This window comes from Cetorhinus maximus, chromosome 30 (assembly GCF_964194155.1).
Source record: "Cetorhinus maximus chromosome 30, sCetMax3.hap1.1, whole genome shotgun sequence".
NCBI lineage: Eukaryota > Metazoa > Chordata > Chondrichthyes > Lamniformes > Cetorhinidae > Cetorhinus > Cetorhinus maximus.
The window spans coordinates 6,380,164-6,396,941 of record NC_135908.1 but is presented as its reverse complement, the minus strand read 5'-3'; the positions used below and the strand labels follow the sequence as shown (position 1 = coordinate 6,396,941).

Genomic DNA, 16,778 nt, shown 5'->3' with positions numbered 1-16,778 from the left:
ATATGGGTTATATATGGGTTATACAGACAGGAAAGTGGGATTGAGGTTATAATCAGATCAGCCATGATCTTATTGAATGGCAGAGCAAGCTCGAAGGGTTGATTGATCCACTCCTGCTCCTAATTCTTGTATGAACACTCTACAGCAGGAGTGACACTCTTGTCTATCTCTCCAGCTTGCTGTCACACCATCTACCGTGACCTTCCTGCATGTCCACAGAGAGGACCGTGAACACAGGGTCCTGGGTCTGCTCAACCCACAAGATAACCAGGCAGGTCAGTAACACCTTGTTCCATTGCCTCTCTAGCTCTTAAACCCACTTAACTGTAGAACGATAGGGAACAAAGGGAGGCCATTTGGCCCAACATGTCTGTGCCAGCCCTTTGAACGATTAGTCCCAATCACTGCCACTCATTCCCACAGCCCTGTAGATATTTCCTTTTCAAGTATTTATGCAATTGCACCCTTTCAGACAGGGCATTCTAGACAACAAGCTGCTACAAAAAAAGAATTCTTCTCAACCCCTCTGGTTCTTTCACCAATTATCTTAAATCTGTGTCCTCTGGTTACCAACCCTCCTGCCAATGGGAAACAGTTTCTCCTTATCCAGTCTGATTTAACTTGGAGTTAGCATATAACACAAAGAATGAGAGTTTATACTCGAGAAGGCAGTGGGAGGGTGTGGAGGGGTCATATACATGTTTCCCTAAACGGATAGAGGCGGGCGTGAGAACATACATTTTGGTTTTGGGAAAGACATATCAGAATCGTTTTTTAGTGGTGAGAAACCGGGAGCTGTAGAGGAGCAAGGGGGTTAAGTGCATAAAGAAAAGAGAGAGAGAGAGAGTGCACAAATACAAAAAGAAATGCAAAAGGCCAATGGAATGTTGGCCTTTATTTCAATGTGGATACAATTCAAACAACCTCCTGCTTCAGTTGTCCCGAGCCTTTGTCAGGTCACACCCTGGAAAACTGTCTCACTCACTTCAGGACAGGTTTGTTTGGGATGAACTTATTCAGATGCATGGTAGAGTCTCAGGATTTTTGGACATTTTTTTGTGTGTGAGCAATACCTGATATCGACCACTAGATGCCACAAGAGAGCTACAGATATAAACTCTTTAACAATCTGACATCAGTCCAGGAGTTTAACCTGCTCCCCTATCCAAGCTTCAGCTTCTAACATTCCTCCTGGCAAAGTACAAGCAAAACCTTATTATCTGGAAACCTCCCCACCTCCTGTCACTCACCCCAACTCCGTATCCATCTCTCTTTCTCTCCATCACCCTCTCTCCTTCCTGCTCCCTCTCTCCGACTTTCACCCTCTTTCCTCAGCCTCTAAGCCTCAGCCTTTCACCCTCTCTCCTCAGCCCCTCTTCTCTCTCCTTCCCTCTCCGCCACTTTCACCCCCTCCTCTCTCCCCCTTTCTCTCTCCCGTTCCTCCTTCCCTTCCACCCTCTCTTCTCTCCTCCTCCTCCCTCTCTTCCCCCTCTTGGCCATGACCTTTCTTGTCTATCAATGGATCACAGTAGCTCTGTCACTTGACCTGAAATGTTAACTCTGTTCCTCTCTCCAAATATGCTACCGGACCCGTTGAGTATTCCCAGGATTTTTAAATCTTTATTTCAGATTTCCAGCATCAAGTATTTTGCTTTTATATTACAGTCTTTGTTCCTATGAATTCCCATTCCTTTTTCATCCTGAGCTCTGACACCAGGCAGCCCTTACCTCTTCCCCCATCCTCACTGTCCAGACCCACGACCTCCTCCTCAATCACACTTCCTATGAGTGTCAAACTGTGTGACTCCTCCACTCCCTCGCACTACCCTCCCTCACTCTCTCTGCAGCTTACCAAGTCACTCGTTTCTACCCTAACCCACCTCTCCTCACACCAACACCACCACCACTGCCCTTTGTCCAACATGCGCAGGTAATGCACGCTTGTGACCAGCAGATGGTGGAAGAGGACTGTGTAGAAACAGTCAGACCCTGGAGACACTCGGCAGATCCAGGGGTACTACAGCCTGCTGCTCTCTCTGCAGTTTTGCTGCTTGTTGCCCTGTCTGTAGTAAAGAGGTTAACTGCTGCTGCTCTGTGCTGGTGGTTCACAAGGATACTTTCTGTTAAAGAAGGCCCTTTGAACCATCTTTCTGAAACACCGATATTCCGTCCAACTGTCTTATACAAGGGCTCTTGGCCTCACTCAACCTTCTTGCTCTTGTGCAAATAAATGTTCACTGGGTTTGTCCACTGACACTCTGACCCCTCTGACCTTCACAACCTGACCCCTGTGACATTTGCACCCTGACCCCTGCAGTTGGATTACTGCAGTTAAGTCAGAAGTGTGTGACTATCCTTTGAGCTGACCAGTTGCATCTCATAAAGTTCATAAAGCCTCATGAACCATCTATAAACTTCCAATTTCATTCCTCAAATCACTTTTCTTATTCATTCTCGGGATGTGGGCTTCGCTGGCTGGGCCAGCATTTATTGCCCATCCCTAATTGCCCCTTGAGAAGGTGACGGTGAGCTGCCTTCTTGAACCGCTGCAGTCCATGTGGTGTAGGTACACCCACAGTGCTGTTAGGGAGGGAGTTCCAGGATTGTGATCCAGCGACAGTGAAGGAACGGCGATATATTTCCAAGTCAGGATGGTGAGAGGCTGGGAGGGGAACTTCCAGGTGGTGGTGTTCCCATGTATCTGCTGCCCTTGTCCTTCTAGATGGTAGTGGTCATGGGTTTGGAAGGTACTGTTAAAGGAGCTTTGGTGAGTTGCTGCATTGCATCTTGTAGATGGTACACACACTGCTGCTACTGTGTGTAAGTGGTGGAGGGGGTGAATGTTTGTGGATGTGGTGCCAATCAAGCGGGGCTGCTTTGTCCTGGATGGTGTCCAGCTTCTCCAGTGTTGTGGGAGCTTCAGTCATGGTGAAGAATGCTCTCAGTAGAGAATATTTCATCACACTCACATTCATCGCACTGAGAATGCCCCTTTTCCAAAATCTCTAGACCTGAGAAATACAAACAGAACCAGAGAACAGGCCACAGACAGGACCGCGTGGCCTGGAGTTGGGAGCTACAGCGTATGAGGCCTCACAGGGACTCTCTCCATTCTCTCCCTGTAGGCCCAAGCCCAGGACCGGAGAGAGATGAACTCCGGACATCCCTGTAGCTTTACGCTCGCTCTGCACTGACCCCAGGGTTAGGGCTGCCAACAACTCTCCAGGAATTGAAGATCAATCTCCAGGACACTGCTGGGTGCAAACCTGGAGAAAAATCATCGGGACATTAAAAAAGATTGGGGTTTTTTTTTAGTCATTTTCTTTGAACATTTCTCTTTACCAGATATAAAAATATTGAAAATGGGAAAAAAGGCTGTTTGGCCGACAGTCAGGCACCATCCAATTGGGTAATGAGTCTTTTTGCTGTCCAATTGGTGTAGGAAGGCAAGTCCGTCACCAGGATGGATGTGTTGGTCGACTAATGTCTGGAGCATGGGGGCAAATCATGTGATGAAACAATTAACCACAGTCAGCGACCCTACCCAGGGTCGGGCTCTTGTATTGTTTCTGTCTCTGAATAACTATTCGACATTCCCTGTGTACCCAGTGGTCGCTCTATACCTTGGTGGAAGATGGTGGGTGCTGGACGATGTCCTGAGAACATCCAACGATGCAAGGCGTGAGCTGGTACAGGTGAACCTCGCCCCCGCGGGTATGATTTATCCACAATAGCAAGACCGTGTGAGGAGCTGCTTGTGGTCACAGTCAAAGAATCACAGAATGGCTGGGTCTGTGCTGTTGCTCGATTCAGGCAGACACACCACAACTGGGCCACAGGACCCCCCCCCACCCCGGGACAGAGTGACAGGCAGTACCCCTCCCTTCTCCGTTGTGACTCTTGCTGGATATTGGAGGTTAGGTGTGGAGAGGGTGATGCCACTATAGTCAAATAGCATGCCAACACTCGGCGGATGGGCCACACACGTGAAGAGTAGCCATTTGGATAGGGTACAAGGGGCAGCTGAGAAGCTAGGTAACCACATCCCAATGAGAGATCCCCAGTACTTAGCCAACATAATAAACATGTGGTCCTTCAACAAGAAGTGAGGAACTGGCTGTTAGATACTGGACACAGGGGGTGAGGAGATCCAGTTTCTCGTGTGAACAAACACCGAGATTAGATCCAGTTTCTCGTGTGAACAAACACCGAGATTAGATCCAGTTTCTCGTGTGAACAGACACTGAGATTAGATCCAGTTTGTAGTGTGAGCAGACACTGAGATTAGATCCAGTTTATCATGTGAACAGACACTAAGATTAGATCCAGTTTCTCATGTGAACAGACACTGAGATTAGATCCAGTTTGTAGTGTGAATTGACACTGAGATTAGATCCAGTTTGTAGTGTGAACAAACACTGAGATTAGATCCAGTTTGTAGTGTGAACAGACACTGAGATTAGATCCAGTTTGTAGTGTGAACAGACACTGAGATTAGATCCAGTTTGTAGTGTGAACAGACACTGAGATTAGATCCAGTTTGTAGTGTAAACAGACACTGAGATTAGATCCAGTTTGTAGTGTGAACAGACACTGAGATTAGATCCAGTTTGTAGTGTGAACAGACACTGAGATTAGATCCAGTTTGTAGTGTGAACAGTCTCTGAGATTAGATCCAGTTTGTAGTGTGAACAGGCACTGAGATTAGATCCAGTTTGTAGTGTGAACAGACACTGATATTAGATCCAGTTTGTAGTGTGAACAGACACTGAGATTAGATCCAGTTTGTAGTGTGAACAGACACTGAGATTAGATCCAGTTTGTAATGTGAACAGACACTGATATTAGATCCAGTTTGTAGTGTGAACAGACACTGAGATTAGATCCAGTTTGTAGTGTGACCAGACACTGAGATTAGATCCAGTTTGTAGTGTGAACAGACACTGAGATTAGATCCAGTTTGTAGTGTGACCAGACACTGAGATTAGATCCAGTTTGTAGTGTGAACAGACACTGAGATTAGATCCAGTTTGTAATGTGACCAGACACTGAGATTAGATCCAGTTTGTAGCGTGAACAGACACTGAGATTAGATCCAGTTTGTAGTGTGAACAGACACTGAGATTAGATCCAGTTTGTAGTGTGAACAGACACTGATATTAGATCCAGTTTGTAGTGTGAACAGACACTGAGATTAGATCCAGTTTGTAGTGTGAACAGACACTGAGATTAGATCCAGTTTGTAGTGTGAACAGACACTGAGATTAGATCCAGTTTGTAGTGTGAACAGACACTGAGATTAGATCCAGTTTATCATGTGAACAGACACTGAGATTAGATCCAGTTTGTAGTGTGAACAGACACTGAGATTAGATCCAGTTTGTAGTGTGAACAGACACTAAAATTAGATCCAGTTTATCATGTGAACAGACACTAAAATTAGATCCAGTTTGTAGTGTGAACAGACACTGAGATTAGATCCAGTTTGTAGTGTGAACAGACACTGAGATTAGATCCAGTTTGTAGTGTGAACAGACACTGAGATTAGATCCAGTTTCTCGTGTGAACAGACACTGAGATTAGATCCAGTTTATCATGTGAACAGACACTGAGATTAGATCCAGTTTATCATGTGAACAGACACTGAGATTAGATCCAGTTTATCATGTGAACAGGCAGACACTTTGAGTAGATTTTCTCTGTGGATGGTTTCAGGTGCAGTCAGTCGCTGAACAGATTGTGCTTTATCTCCTGAATCGGATTATCTATCGGAGAAGGGAATTTCTCCCCGGCAGTATCCTGTTTCTTCATCATCCGGCAAACCAGTTTGCCAAAATTTTCTGGAAGAACGGTGAGGCAGTCGGGTTTTATACTGTGAAGCAGAAAGGTAAATAAACCTTTTCTCATCACCTGGCCTGCTGTTCATATCCTGGTCAGTTCCATTAAAACTGCTAGTTACCCCTCTAAACCCAGTCCCCTAACCCAGCAACCAAATCTGAATAACAACCTTAAATCACAAAGTATTCCAATGACTAATAACCTATAGATCACGAGTTAACTCAATAACTAATATCTCTAGGGCATGAGATAACTCATTAACTAACAGCTCTAGATCATAAATTAACCCATTAACTAACCTCTAGATCATGAGTTAATTTAATAACTAACAGCTCTAGATCATGAGTTAACCCATTAACTAATACCTCTAGGTTATGCGACAACCCATTAACTAACAGCTCTAGCTCATATACTAACCTATTAACTAATGCCTCTAGGTCATGAGATAACCCATTAATTAACAGCTTTTGAACATATGTTAACCATGAACTAATACCTCTAGATCATGAGATAACCCATTAACTAACAGCTCTAGAACATAAGTTAACCCATTAACTAATACCTCTAGGTCATGTGACAACCCATTAACTAACAGCTCTTGCTCATACACTAACCCATTAACTAATGCCTCTAGATCATGAGGTAACCCGTTAGCTAACACCTCTAGATCATGAGTTAACTCAATAATCTCTATTATCTCTATACATTTTGATGTAATTATGGGTCGATAAACAGACTTGTGTTTTATTAACCAGTCTGGGTGATCACAGCCACAGAACAACCTTAAAAGGTGCGATGTTGGGTTCAGACACAGATATTGGGGCTGTATTATGGTCATGAGGCTTTGTTTTCTTGGCATCATTGCTGCTCTCCCAACATGTCCCATCGCTGATCCCCGGGGCGGGGGTGGGGGGAAGTTATGCTGGTTCTTATGGGAGCCCCCTGAGAGGATCTGAAGTGTTTTGTGTTGATCAGAGATGGATGGGTTATCTCTACTTGCCTTGATCTAGGTAGTTTGTGTACTGACTGCACCAGCCAGTGTTACCAGCTTCCTGTACTGGATACCCTGTTCGTCAGGCGGACTTACCAACGCCAGGGCATTGGCTTGAAGATCCTTCATGACTTCTGCAGCATCTTCGGTGGAGATGAAGCTGTGGGAATCAGTAGACCCATTTCTGGAGCCATGTATAAAGGTACAGGATTGTTCCACTCATCAGCCTCAGCTACACATCTCATTCAGTGGGTATGTGCAATGTATGGTCGGAATAGAGCCAAAGAGGGCAGGGGAGGTCAGGTTTGACCTGTGAAGGGTCCAACAAGTGCATTAAGTGCCCCGCCTCAATTTTAAAATCCTCATCCTTGGTTTCAAATCCCTCTATGGCCTCACCCCTCCCTATCTGTGTAACTTCCTCCAGCCCCACAACTCTCCGAGGTCTCTGCACTCCCTCCAATTCTGGCGCATCCCCGGTTTTAATCGCCCCACCACTGGCAGCTGTGCCTTGAGCTGCCCTGGGGAGGGCCCGAGCTCTGGAATTCCCTCCCTAAACCTCTCCACCCCTCTCTCAAATTATTGAAAGTGACAGGGGGAATGGATCAGCCTGGACTCCTGATAAATAACCTGAGATCCCTTGTTGTAACATTGGGATAACTCTGGGAGTCAGGATTGGGGGTCCATTCCCAGATAAACACCTTGCCACTGTTTTGGGTGATGAGCTGTCACGTTGGTAAAGTACTGGGCGAGGTGGCTGGTGTCCACAGTCAGTGTTTCCCGAGAAGGAGAACAATCAGAGAGAAAGGAAGAATAAAGTTAGGAACAGGATGTGGCCATTCAACCCCTCGAGCCTGTTTCAGCATTCAGTCAGATCATGGTTGATCAAAACTCTCACTCCACCTCTCACCTTGGTTCTGTAACCCTTAGCCCCTTTACCCAGCAAAAATCTATTCATCTCCGTTTTGAAATTGCCTATTGTTTTCTCCCCTCCCCACACTCTTCAATGAAGAGTGCAGGAGTGCATGCCAGGAGCAGCACCAGGCATATCGACAAATGAGGTGTCAACCTGGTGAAGCTATAACACAGGACTACTTGCATGCCAAACAGCATAAGCAGCAAGTGATAGACAGATCTAAGCGATTCCACAGCCAACGGTTCAGATCTAAGCTCTGCAGTCCTCCCACATCCAGTCGTGAATGGACAATTAAACAACTCACTGGAAGAGGAGGCTCCACAAATATCCCCATCCTCAATGATGGAGGAGCCCAGCACATCAGCGCAAAAGATAAGGCTGAAGCATTTGCAAAAATCTGCAGCCAGATGTGCTAAGTAGATGACCTTTCTCAGCCTCCTCCGGAAATCTCCAGCATCACAGATGCCAGTCTTCAGCCAATTCAATTCACTCCACTTGATATCAAGAAATGGCTGAAGGCACTGGATACTGCAAAGGCTATGGGCCCTGACTATATTCTGAAAATAGTACTGAAGACTTGTGCTCTAGAATTTGCTGCACCCCTAGCCAAGCTGTTCCAGTACAGCTACAACACTGGCATCTACCCGGCTATGTGGAAAATTGCCCAGATATGTCCTGTACACAAAAACCAGGAAAAATCCAACCCGGCCAATTACCATCCCATCAATCTACTCTCCATCATCAGTAAAGTAATGGAAGGGGTCAAAAACAGTGCTATCAAGTGGCACTTGCTTAGCAATAACCTGCTCACTGATGCCCAGTTTGAGTTCCGCCAGGGCCACTCAGCTCCTGACCTCATTACAGCCTTAGTTCAAACATGGACAAAAGAGCTGAACTCCCAAGATGAGGTGAGAGTGACTGCCCTTGACATCAAGGCAGCATTTGACCAAGTGTAGCATCAAGGAGTCCGAACAAAACTGGAGTCAACGGGAGTCAGGGGGAAAACTCTCCACTGGTTGGAGTTAAACGTAGCACAAAGGAGGATGGTTGTGGTTGTTGGAAGTCAGTCATCTCAGCTCCAGGACATCACTGCAGGAGTTCCTCAGGGTAGTGTCCTCGGCCCAACCATCTTCAGCTGCTTCATCAATGACCTTTCTTCCATCATAAGGTCAGAAGTGGGGATGTTCGCTGATGATTGCACAATGTTCAGCACCATTCGCGACTCCTCAGATACTGAAGCAGTGAATGTCCAAATGCAGCAAGACCTGGACAATATCCAGGCTTGGGTTGATAAGTGGCAAGTAAGATTCATGCCACACAAGTGTCAGGTAATAGCCATCTCGAATGAAAGAGAATCCAATCATCTGCCTTTGACATTCAATGGCATTACCATCGCTGAATCCCCCACTATCAACATCCTGGGGGTTACTGTTGACCAGAAGCTGAACTGGAGTAGCCATATAAATACTGTGGCTGCAAGAGCAGGTCAGAGACAGGGAATTCTGCAGCAAGTAACTCACCTCCTGACTCCCCAAATACTGTTCACTATCTATAAGGCACAAGTCAGGAGCATGATGGAATCTCTCCACTTGCCTGGATGAGAGCAGCTCCAACAACGCTTAAGAAGCTCAACACCATCCAGGACAAATCAGCCCACTTGATTGGCAGCCCATCCACCACCTTCAGCATCCACTCCCTCTACCACTGACACAGAGCGGCAGCGGCGTGTACCATCTACAAGATCCACTGTGGCAACTCACCTTTGACAGCACCTTCCAAACCCATGAACGCTACCATCTAGAAGGACAAGGGCAACAGATAGATGGGAACACCACCACCTGGAAGTTCCCCTCCAAGCCACTCACCACACTGACTTGGAAATATATCGGCCGTTCCTTCACTGTCGCTGGGTCAAAACCCTGGAACTCCCTCCCTAACAGCACTGTGGGTGTACCTACACCACATGGACTGCCGCGGCTCAAGAAGGCAGCTCACCATCACCTTCTCAAGGGCAATTAGGGACGGGCAATAAATGCTGGCCCAGCCAGATAAGCCCACATCCCCGTGAATGAATAAAACAAGCCTCCCAAACCTCAACAGCTTTCTGGGGGAGGGACTTCCAGATTCCACTACCTTTTGTGTGAGGAATTACCTCCTGCCCGCACCCCCCACTCCCCCACCCCAACCTCTCATCAAACAAACTAGTTTCTCTCCGTTTACCCTGTTGGGAGGTCTTGTGGCGCAGTAGGTAGCGTCCCTAACTCTGAGCCAGGACTTGATGGCCAAGGAATGTATGTTCATAACTTGGTCAAAGAGGTTGATTATCAACCTGCAACATACACACACCAATGTTAGGCGGTAAGAGCAGGAGAGATTCCTGGTCAGCCGAGTGATGGAATGGAAATTGGAGCCTCCATCATCACTATCCATAGCCACAGTGTATGTGGACACAGCAACTCAGACTCCCTGAATCAACTGGAATATAGTGCCACCACCACCCAACGATTAAATCATTTTAACAGCTCAGTTAGATTTTCATCTTCTCTACTCAGTGGGATAGACTTGTTTGTATCTGAGCTTTGACCAGCTTCAGTGCTTTCTGAATGATGACCTGTGAACAATACTGGTTCAGTCAGGGAATGTGGACTATCTTGTGTAAAACAGACCAGGAAGGTGTTGGGACCAATGTCCTTTGGTCAGTCCTGAACTCCCCGAGCCCCCTCCTGCGGGAGAGTGTGTGGTGAGGCTGGTGAGGCTGGTGCACTGGACTCGTACCAACAGCGGTCTCTGGGTTAAGATGCGGGCTGGGGGGAGATGCCAGCGGCTGTGATATTGGAGCACGCGGAGGCTCTGTATCCTTGGGGTCAGTCTGGAGGGTGGGTAGAGGAAGGTGGGGAGTAGGACGAGTTGCAAAATGACATCGAGGCCCAACATTTTCTGTTTCAGTTTGTTCCAAGTATTTACAGTCACGGCCCCGTGAGCAGGAACGTGTTTGGGAAGTGGTGGCACCAGGGGACTGGAGCCAAAGGGTCAACGTGTGGCTGCAGATCCAAATGGGAGCTATACCCTCAGTCAGTGAGTTCTTATTTATCGTTCTTCATATGCACCCCATCCCCCAGCCCAGGAGGTCTGAAAGTATCGAGGAGCAGGACAGCCTGTGCTTTAAGTTGTACAATATAACGTTGGATGATGTTAACATACAGGCTACAACATATGCCTGGGCAGTGCTATTGTCCCAATGGGTAACATTCTCGCCTCTGGGTCAGAAGGCTGTGGGTTCAAGCCCCACTTCAGAGACTTGAGCACAAAATCCAGTCTGACATTCCTGGTGCAGCACTGAGGGAGTGCTGCACAGTCAGAGGTGCTGTCTTTCTGCTGTGACATTAAACTTAGGCCCCCTATAATTGATGAGGTCACATTTGATTAATCTGCAAATGATCACTTCACCCAGCATCACTAAAACAGATTATCTGGGTCATTATCACAATGCTGTTTGTGGGATCTTGCTGTGCAGAAATTGGTTGTTGCGTTTCCCTCATTGCAACACCGTGACTACACCTCAAAAGCACTTTATTGCCCATGAAGTAATTTGCCAATGACCTTAAATCGGTGTCCTCTGGTTGCTAATCGATGTTTTAAACACCTTTATTAAATATTCCTGTAGCTTCCCTTGCTGTGAGGAAGACAATCCCCATCTTCTCTGGTATCTCCGTGTAACTGAAACCCCTTCAGAAGAATGTGAGGATGTGGAACTCGCTGTCACGGGGAGTGGCTGAAGAGGATAATATCGATATATTTAAGGGGGAACCGGACAAGGATGTGAGGGGGAGGGGGATAGGTGGTTAAGATGGTAGATTGAGGAAGATAGAGGGGGCTGGAGTGGAGCATTAACACCAGCATGGACAGGTTGGGCCAAATGGCCTGTTTCTGTGCCAAAAATCCTATGTAATCCCTTCCTCCAGCTGCGCTGAAGCCTCAGACCGCGGTGTTGCCAACCCAACCAGGACTGCCCGGATTCCCCAGGAACAGTCGATTCATCACCCGGGCACCTGCTGTGGGTGATGGCCTGGGGGAAAATTCATGGGGGCTTAAAATACATGTATATTTTTGTTTACATACTCTTTGAGCCTGTTGGTTGATCTGTTATAGTTTGTCTGGGTGGGGCAGTTGGAGGTGGGAGGTCCAAACAGAGTGGACAGCCCTAGTAATGGGACCCAAACCTGTTGTAAAGCTGATTTCGTCCTTTTTTGAACTCAGTTACAGACACGACTGCTGGTGGAAACCCCTCACTTCACAGCCCAGAAGAAGAGTAGCCAAGGGTCAATAGGCGAAGACACAACCAGACAATCACCTTGTGCTAAAGCCCGCAATCTGCAGACTGAGGTAGTCAAAGTGCTGTAACCTTCATCACTCACACTGCAAACAGCCACATCTTCCACACCCACAACGTCTACCACCTAGAAGGACAATAAGAACATAAGAAATAGGAGCAGGAGTAGGCCATTCGGCCCCTCGAGCCTGTTCCGCCAGCCAATGAGATGAGGGTTGATCTGATGTGGCCTTAACCCCACTTTCCTGCTTGTCCCCCATAACCCTTAACCCCCTTTCCAATCAAAAACCCTAACTCAGTCTTGACTATGTTCAATGACCCAGCCTCCATTGCTCCCTGGGGAAGGGCATTCCAAGCACTAACAACCCTCTGAGAGAAGAAATTCCTCCCCATCTCCATCTTAAATGGGAGACCCCTTATTCTGAAACTTTGCCCCCTAGTTCTAGATCCCCCCCATGAGGGGAAACATCCTCTCAGCATCTCAGCAAGTGCATTGGGAACACCACCGCCTGGAAGTTCCCCTCCAAGCCACTCACCATCCTGACTTGGAAATATATCGCCGTTCCTTCACCGTCGCTGGGTCAAAATCCTGGAACTCCCTCCCTAACAGCACTGTGGGTGTACCTACACCACATGGACTGCAGCGGTTCAAGAAGGCAGCTCACCATCACCCCCTCAAGGGGCAATTAGGGATGGGCAATAAATGCTGGCCTAGCCAGCGAAGCCCACATTCCCATGGGTGGATTTTTAAAAAAAGTTCAGACATGGCTGTCACCGGATGTCAAAGGGAAATTTGATCCGTTTGTTGTTATCCTTTCAAAACAAAGCAATATTTTGGATTGTTACTTGCTAATTGATATTGTAAAGCAGAATTTCTTTTTGGTTGGCGGAGTGTTGGACATGTGCAGAAGACATGTTTAAGAACCTTCAATCCAATGTAACTGCGATAGCCACACATGCCGGGTTTTCCCATATGTCCTTGGCCAGGGGCCCAGCCCTAAGGGCCGGGGGCACAGATTTGGCAGGATCCAGATTAACACCTAGGGGTTCCTGCCGGAAGGTAACAGACTCAAACCGAGTGCAGGAGAAAACAGAAAATTAAAACGCGCTTCGAAAGGAGTGAAGAGAAACAGCGAGCGCAATCAAAGCACTCTAATCGTGCTTCTTTTAAATTTACCTCGGGTTATTCTGGAACCTGAGGAACAAAGGGAACTTGGCGTGTGTGCCCACAGATCTCTGAAGGTGGAGGGGCATGTTAGTGGGGTGGTGAAAAAGGCATATGGGACACTTGCCTTTATCAATCGAGGCATAGATTACAAAAGTAGGGAGGTCATGTTGGAGTTGTATAGAACCTTGGTGAGGCCACAGCTGGAGTACTGTGTGCAGTTCTGGCCGCTACATTATAGGAAGGATGTGATTGCACTGGAGGGGGTGCAGAGGAGATTCACCAAGATGTTGCCTGGGATGAAACATTTAAGTTATGAAGAGAGGTTGGATAGACTTGGGTTGCTTTCGTTGGAGCAGAGAAGACTGAGGGGCGACCTGATCGAGGTGTACAAGATTATGAGGGACATGGACAGGGTGGATAGGGAGCAGCTGTTCCCCTTAGTTGAAGGGTCAGTCACGAGGGGACATAAGTTCAAGGTGAGGGGTTTAGGGGGGATGTGAGGAAAAACCTTTTTACCCAGAGGGTGGTGACAGTATGGAATGCGCTGCCTGGGAGGGTGGTGGAGGTGGGTTGCCTCACATCCTTTAAAAAGTACCTGGATGAGCACTTTGCACGTCATAACATTCAAGGCTATGGGCCAAGTGCTGGTAAATGGGATTAGGTAGGTAGGTCAGGTGTTCTCACGTGTCGGTGTAGACTCGATGGGCCGAAGGGCCTCTTCTGCACTGTGTGATTCTGTGAACCTTCTGAAGGAGTCAAAGGACAGGCGGGTGGCAGTCAGGCACTGGGAGGTGATAGTTCAGGAGAATCGAACGTGGCAGAGAGGAAGAAAGAGGAAGCTAGGAGTGAAACAGATACAGGTACAGCAGCAGACAGGGAAAAGACGGAACACAGGCCTTTCGCAAGCATCCAATTCAAAACAAGCCGGGCTGACAGCCTTACATCTTTGTGATTGAAGAACGCTTGCATTTCAACCCATCGAGCCAGGAGTTCTCAGACACTGGAATCCCCCAGTCACACATCAGATGGATTCTGTCTAATCTTTGAGACAAATGCTGGTGTATATTGACTTGTTTGCCACTTCCTGTCAACTAAGAACATCCATTGTTCAAGACATCTCCTGGGAATCCTGTATGCATAATATGGAAGAGATTAAAGGAGCAAAGAAGAGACTTGCATTTATATAGCACTTTTTGCCTCCTCAGGGCCTCTCAAAATGTTTCACAGCCAATGAAATACTTTTTAAGTGTAGTCACTGTTTAACATAGGGAAATGTGGCAGCCAAATTGCACACAGCAAACTCCACCAACTTCAACGTGATTATGACCAGTTAATCAGTTTTAGAGGTGAGGGTTAAAGGTTGATCCAGGACACCCCCTGTTCTTCAAAATCGTGACCGTGGGATTTTTTTTTTTACATCCACCTGAGAGAGTAGACGGAATGTCGATTTAATGCCTCATCTGAAGGACGGCACCTCCAACAGTACAGCACTCCCTCAGTCCCGCACCGGAGAGTGGGTACTGGGTTTTTGTGGTCAAGGCTCCGGAGCGGGACTTGAACCCGTGACTTTCGGGTTCACTGAGCCCCTGCTGACGATTTGAGAGGATCAGTCAGTCGGAGTTCCTGGGCAATGTCTAATGACGGCGTTCCTGAAACGCTCATGTTTGGTCTTCGGGTGAAGACTCTATTGGGATCCAGTGCCCTCCCTGGCGCTTGGTTGAATGCCACTTGCATTCACATAGCGCCTTTAAAGCAGCGAAAAAAACATTCCAAGACACTTCCCAGGGGCATTAACCTGACAAAAATAAATCAGAACAATGTGTGGACGCTCATGGTCTAGATATAGTCATGAAGAATGGGTGAGCCCCAGTAAGATGGAGAAGAGGTGAAGGAAATAAAGCTTTCCAGAGGACGCTAGCACAATAATTACATTAAAATTCAAACCTTAATGAAATCATTTTGTATAGTCGTCAACATATTGTTCATTGCAAGTCAGATATCCAAATGTATTGCATTTATATAGCACCTTTTATGCAGCACAACTGGTGCTTAATAATTTCAATAGAAAATGCTGATGCTGAGCCACAGAAGAAGAGATGAGGACAGATGACTGAAGTTTTTGGTTTTAAAGAGTGCCTGAAAGGAGAAAGGTCATGTAGAGAGTTTGCAGGCAGAGTTAGCAGCTTTGATGCACAGTGTCAAAACATTCAGACTCTCCTGGAGCTGCTCACTGTCATATTCAGCTGAATCAGCAACTCTAACAACGTCAAAGAGATGTTTCATCTTCGGGAGAGGGACAGGCAAGACTGAATGTCTTGTGACTGAATGCACCAGCCTCCTTGAGAAATCCCACTGCCCCTTGAAAGCGTCTAAAAGCTGAAGCGTTTCAGGCCAATGCTGTCAGCTGCAAGGGTACTCTGGAGAGAGGCGGACTGAACATTGGGCAGACACCACTCAAGTTCCAATCTGACATCTCCGCTCCATGATGGATGGTACTGAGCCATCTCTGGAGGGTCGGTGGGGGAGGTGGGGTGGGCCTCTCAAGAAAGCTGCTGCCCGGCCAGTCCAGGAAACTACCGGAGCTGCCTGGATTTGGAATTGAGCATCTTAAAGGGGCTCCACTATCTCGCAAGGTGAACCTCGCACTTGGTAAACTCAGGGACCAACAAGTATTCAACAACAAATTGCATTTATGTAGTCGGGTTGCCAACCTTCCAGGATTGGCCTGGAGTCTCCAGGAATTGGAGGTCAATCTCCAGGGCACTGGCGTGTGCCACCCTGGAGAAAAATCATCGGGACATTACAAAATATATATTTTTTTGTAATTTTGTTTGAACCTTTCTCTTTACCAGATATAAAAATGTTGAAAATGGGAAATGGCTGTCAGTCAGGCATCATCCAATTGGGTAATGGGTCCTTTTGCTTTCCAACTGGCGTAGGAAGGCAGTCCGTCACCAGGATGGGTGTGTTGGCCGATTAATGGCTGGAGGGTGGGGGCAAATCATGTGATGGAACCTCCGGGAATACATTTAATCATAGTTGGTAACCCTACTATACGGTGCCCTTAACATAGTAAATACGACCTAAGGTGCTTCACTAGAGTAATTATCAAACAAAATTTGACACTGAGCCTCATAAGGAGATATTAGGGCAAGTGACCAAAAGTTTGGTCAAAGGTCACCAGGCCTGGAGCCTTCCTCTAGGGCCGGAAGCTTTTGGCTTTGTGCGTCGCTCAAGGTTTGTACGATATAGCCACGAGCACCGAAAACAAGTCTTAAATCCCTGCCGCCATTAAGTCGAATTTATGTCAAGTGGATGTTACACCACATCTCGCTTTCTGATTTGGCATTCAGGGTCAGGGTTCAGTGGCTACAGTTTGCTGACTGGACATCTAAGTGCTGTCAGCGGTCCAGATAGTCAGAGACATATCGTACATCGGGTTAGGTTAACCATGTCTGCTGCTTTCCCAATGACCTAGATGATGAAAGTAGCTGAACTGTAGGAACAATAAGATCTCTCAGTTCTGGCTGATTTCAGC

The 16,778-nt window shown here is 47.1% G+C and overlaps 1 protein-coding gene across 1 annotated transcript in view; it reads left to right on the top strand.

Moving 5' to 3' along the window:
* fam169b (family with sequence similarity 169 member B) overlaps nt 1-16,007 on the top strand; it is a 28,904-nt gene extending 12,897 nt beyond the window's left edge. Inside the window, exons 3-8 of the mRNA XM_078532382.1 lie at nt 176-275; nt 3,610-3,695; nt 5,716-5,887; nt 6,849-7,031; nt 10,689-10,817; nt 12,000-16,007. Coding sequence (XP_078388508.1) covers nt 176-275; nt 3,610-3,695; nt 5,716-5,887; nt 6,849-7,031; nt 10,689-10,817; nt 12,000-12,055 — 726 coding nt within the window. The 3' untranslated portion in view covers nt 12,056-16,007. The remainder of the gene's footprint in view (nt 1-175; nt 276-3,609; nt 3,696-5,715; nt 5,888-6,848; nt 7,032-10,688; nt 10,818-11,999) is intronic.
* The last annotated feature ends 771 nt before the right edge of the window (nt 16,008-16,778 follow it).